The sequence below is a fragment of the Punctularia strigosozonata genome (assembly GCF_000264995.1).
Source record: "Punctularia strigosozonata HHB-11173 SS5 unplaced genomic scaffold PUNSTscaffold_14, whole genome shotgun sequence".
Classification (NCBI taxonomy): Eukaryota; Fungi; Basidiomycota; class Agaricomycetes; order Corticiales; family Punctulariaceae; genus Punctularia; species Punctularia strigosozonata.
The window spans coordinates 809,577-814,020 of NW_006767446.1; the positions used below are offsets into that span (position 1 = coordinate 809,577).

Consider the following 4,444-nt stretch of genomic DNA (forward strand, 5'->3'; position numbering starts at 1 on the left):
TCGTGCTGCTGGATAAGGCAGGACACGCGTTCCGCGAGTATGGGGTCGGGGATGATTCTAGTCAGGCGCTGGTGCTTGTCCGACCGGATGGATATGTCGGCGCGTATGTTTATGGAACGGAAGGCCTGAAAACGTACACGGAGGCGCTGTTCGGAGGCGCTCCTGTTGTCGCCAAGTCGAGCTGAATGCTCTGTGGACGAGAGTTGCGTTTCGACGTATCATGCCCAGTCAACAAGTGGTATCTCACATGGCACTGTCTGTCGGTAGAAGATAATCAGATGATGACCGCGAGTATCAGCTCGGTCTGCGCACCCTGCCTTGATACCTGAGGGCAGCTCTTCTGTTACTTATGCATTTGGAGGCCGTTAGCCCAAATGTGAACGAATCGATCCTGAGATATCTTCCTCCTCTACAAGGATGTCACCACGAGTGTTCCGGAGTGTGTCGATCTGTGTGGTGGACGAGGACTTCAAAAAAGGAGACGCGCGACGATTTGCCTCCCGCCGCGACGACGCGACGGCCGGTCTCGACGACTTCCTTCCCATTCCCGACTCTCGAAAGTTGACGCACGTACCGCCTGGCCAGTATAGTCAACATGAGACGATTCTGTGAAGTCTGAAAGGAATGCCAAACGCGGTCGCAAGGACCTGGCTCTGACGAACGATATCGACCTGATCCCTGTCTTGGACGCACCAGAGCCTAGGATACGTTTCCCGTACACGACAGGAATCACCCACCGCATCTCTCCTGCTACTCGGAGGTTCAACTCATCTCGAAACTTGTATGTCCTAACACCGTCCCAGTCGCCTTCGATCCTCATGGTACGCGCATACATCCACTGTACATCATGACATCGTGTTCATTCCACTTTTCCCAGGTCGGAGCCGGGCCCACCGGCTTGATACTTGCTCTGGTTCTCGTTCGCAACAGCACCATTCATCATCTAGAAGGGTAAGGCCTCCACCCTGAAATCGGAGAGGACCCGTGTTGGAGGCAGGCGCCCTCAAGACTCAGATAGAGCCAAGTCTATCCCTCCCTCGCGTAAGTTCCCAGAGGATGGCGCGGGCTACTATACTTTGGCTGATAGGTGTTTCGACTCCCGCACATGTTATATATCAATCCGCGGTGGGGCGAGGCCGTCATGTATAACCTCGTCTTCGGAGAGGTGTAGGTTTCAAGGCAGGAGACCAGAGCAACTGGTACTATTCGTTGTAGCCTTATAAGCACGGTATCCTGAGCCGTTACAGCCCGACCCAATGACATACATTGGTGCATGTTCAGATCCCTAGGTGTATATACGGCGCCCATCGGAGCGGCTCAGGCTGGACGGTTCGTAGTTTCGTGACGGCCTCGTCGAGGGCGTACGCGATGTCATCGGGGTCGATGTGATCCAATTTGCTGCTAAATATCTTCTGGTATACAGATCGAGCTATCTCTGGCCCGTCCGCGTCCGCCATGGACCTTGACAGTCGGTTGTAAGTCGGTATCATAGAAATGAGTAGCTGCAAAATGGGACTAACCAAAGCGTAGCGATGACACTTTTGAATCCTGCGAAGAACATGGCGGCGGCGAGATGGACCACCTGATCAGGCTGATTCTGCATGGGCACGTTGTTCAGTCGCACCATGATCTCGACTGGTATTGGTACTCACGAAGTCACCTTTGGCTGTTTCGCAAGCGCTCAGGAATGCCATGAACGCGCGAGGGAGGGGTACAGGCATGAGTCGTTCGATCGTGAGTTTCTCGTCACGGAGAATGAATCCGCTCTGCAACGGATTCTCCAGATCTTGATGGCCATGGCACGCGAGGTGCAGGACATTTGTCTGTGGGAGAAGCTTTAGCAGTGTCTCCGCCGTGATCCCATTTCCGCCCTCAATGCAAGCGTCATCTGCGGGAGACAGCTCCATTATGGATCCGCTTGGTAAGACGGCACGGATCGCTCTCGCTTCTTCGCGCGTGTTGATGAGGTCGCTCCACTGCGACATGCTAGACCGAGGCGTTGCAGCGACGAGCGCGTGAATGTCATCCTTGAGGATGGGCGAATACGCGTTCCTGGCAGCGAGAAGGGACCCGATGGTTGGTACGTAGGAGGAGACGACGTAATCCGAGCACCAGTCTCCGCCAGCACCGGCTGCATGGATTGGTAAGTGAGCAAAGTTTCCAGTAGGGCACCACCATATGCGAGGACGGTTTCGACCTTCGGAGGGCTAGAAGCAACCGGTGAGCCTTATGCCACGATAATGTAGAGGGTTATCTCATACTTCGAGCCCTAGAGCATTCATGACCGGTCTCACCACCTCAATCCATAATTGGCGCAAGATCTCCTCGGCAGCCGTCCTTCGAGCCTTCGGGATTTTCGATTTTTTCATCTTTCTGCAGTTGCGCATCTCCGCCCTCGCCTCCACGATGATTGATCGCCACTCTGTGCCGGAATGTGCGAGCCAAGTATCAGGAAGACGCTCGATAGGAATGCTGACACAGTCGCCCCCCTGCTTGAGAAGGACAGCGTGGCACCCCAGCGCACTGGAAACCAACACTACGACCGGTCCTCTCTTGGAGGCTTTTCTCAGCGTCGTAAACTCGTCGTGTAGCAGGAATCTGTTCAGCCCAGGTTGTTTGCGAACCTGGTTGAGCAGCTTGTCGAATTCTTCGATCTGACCCCTTCTCCGTGCGATGTCCGCTTCGACGGCACCCGGGTTCTCGCCCGTAAACGAGCTGTCGCGCACTTTCTCCAGCTGTCGGGCAAGGATCAACAATCGTTCTCTGAGCTCCTTGGGCGCTGCGTCGAACGGAGAGCGCAAGCGTAGTGCATGGGTCCAGAAGACCGCACGGCCCTGCTCAAGGATTTCCAGAGCTTTCTGAGATGAACCGATGTTGAGCGCGTGAGATGCGCCGGTGAGAGCGATGCTCTGGCCGATAGCTAGAGACTGGAGCCGGGTATGAAGATGAAGATCAAAGAAGGCCACTCGGGGCAGAAGTCCCCCCACAAGAGCGAAGATATCCAGCAGTTGGCGATCTGCTGCGACCTCAGAGTGGACGATATCCTGATATTGCGACACAGCAATATCAAGTATGCGTCGTGCTCCTTCAATTCGAGAACGAACGTCCCGGTGTTCGTCGGATAGAGCACTGGCTAAATGCGAGAGTGCAGCTTGGATACTCCGATAAGATGTTCCTATCTCCATGTAAAGTTCTGCGGCACCTACGAGGCATTGAAACCTCTCGGGACGGCCAGGGTGAAGGGTATTCAACAAGTCAGTGATAATCTCCAAGGCATCGTTCGCGTCTTTGTGGCTGCAATTGAAGCGAAATCTGACGATATGACAGTCGGCGAGGGTGCTCAGAAGTTTAGGACCATTTGTTCGCTGAAGCATGACTTCCTTGATACGTGCTAACTCCGAGATGGAGCGGTCTATGTCCGCGACGTTCCCTTGATGTCTCCCGTGGCGTAACAGCGCTTTTGAGAGCTCGAGGATAACATCGCTGCGTTGTCCATGATCGGAAGCCATCGTATCCAGGACGGTGTTGCCGAGGGTAATCGCTTCTTCCAAAGCCTCGAATGAGCCCCAAGCGTCAAATAACATGCAAAGACGGGAGACAGCTTGAGCAGAAATCTCCGGATAGGACGTATGTGAGGTCCCAATGCTTGCTAGGGCCCTACGATCCCATTTGATGGCTTCATCGAGATCAGAGATGCGCCTTGTCTCGTTGAAGCGGAGCATCAGTGAACGCGCCAGATCGCGAGCGGGAACGAATCGCTCAGGGTGGGTAGTTGGCATTGAACCGATGATGGAACGTCCAAGTTGAATAGATTCTTCGAGACAACTTATCTCTCCGGTCCAGTTGTACTGCAGAAGCAATCCGTCCGCCAAGTGTTGCAAGTACACCCGATAGTTTGCGTGGTTGGGAGGGCATAGTCGCAAAGCTTCCCGGGTCAGAGTGATTGACTTTTCGAGGTCGCGCCCATCGGATGGAGCCAGCTGATGGCGAAGGCTCAGAAGACCTGCTACCACACTGAGGCATTCGGCGCGCCCCAGTCCATCACCAGAAACTTCTTTGAGAGTGTTCAGTCCAAGTCCAATCGCTTTGTTGAGCTCATCGATAGCGCCAGAGCGCACAGTCTTCAGATATAGCGACCAGAGCATCCCATATACTGTCTTGCACCGATCAATGTGCATCTCTGGACATAAGTGCACGGCCTGCGCGGAAACATCAAGGCATTCATCCAAATCTTCTGGTCTTCCGAAAATTTGGTATCGGTAGCATAGATACACCCCTAGGAATCGCAGGTGTCGATGTTGATCGTAACAATGAGATGGAGGCAGCTCAGCCAAGGCCTGCCGCTGGATGTTGACTGTTTCGTCGAGCAAGGTGTGAGATACCTTCTCGCTAGATAACCCACATAGAGTCCATGCCAGATTAAGGCGAATAGTTGCTGCCAAGT

At 54.1% G+C, this 4,444-nt stretch overlaps 1 protein-coding gene across 1 annotated transcript; it reads right to left on the minus strand.

The window, feature by feature from the left end:
- Positions 1–1,277: 1,277 nt before the first annotated feature.
- Positions 1,278–4,178, minus strand: PUNSTDRAFT_137971 (uncharacterized protein; the record flags this gene model as incomplete). Its single annotated transcript, XM_007387629.1, has 6 exons — positions 1,278–1,461; positions 1,521–1,597; positions 1,653–2,131; positions 2,198–2,207; positions 2,262–3,044; positions 3,105–4,178. The coding sequence occupies 6 exons, from the start codon at positions 4,176–4,178 to the stop codon at positions 1,278–1,280; spliced, it is 2,607 nt and encodes an 868-aa protein (XP_007387691.1).
- Positions 4,179–4,444: the final 266 nt, after the last annotated feature.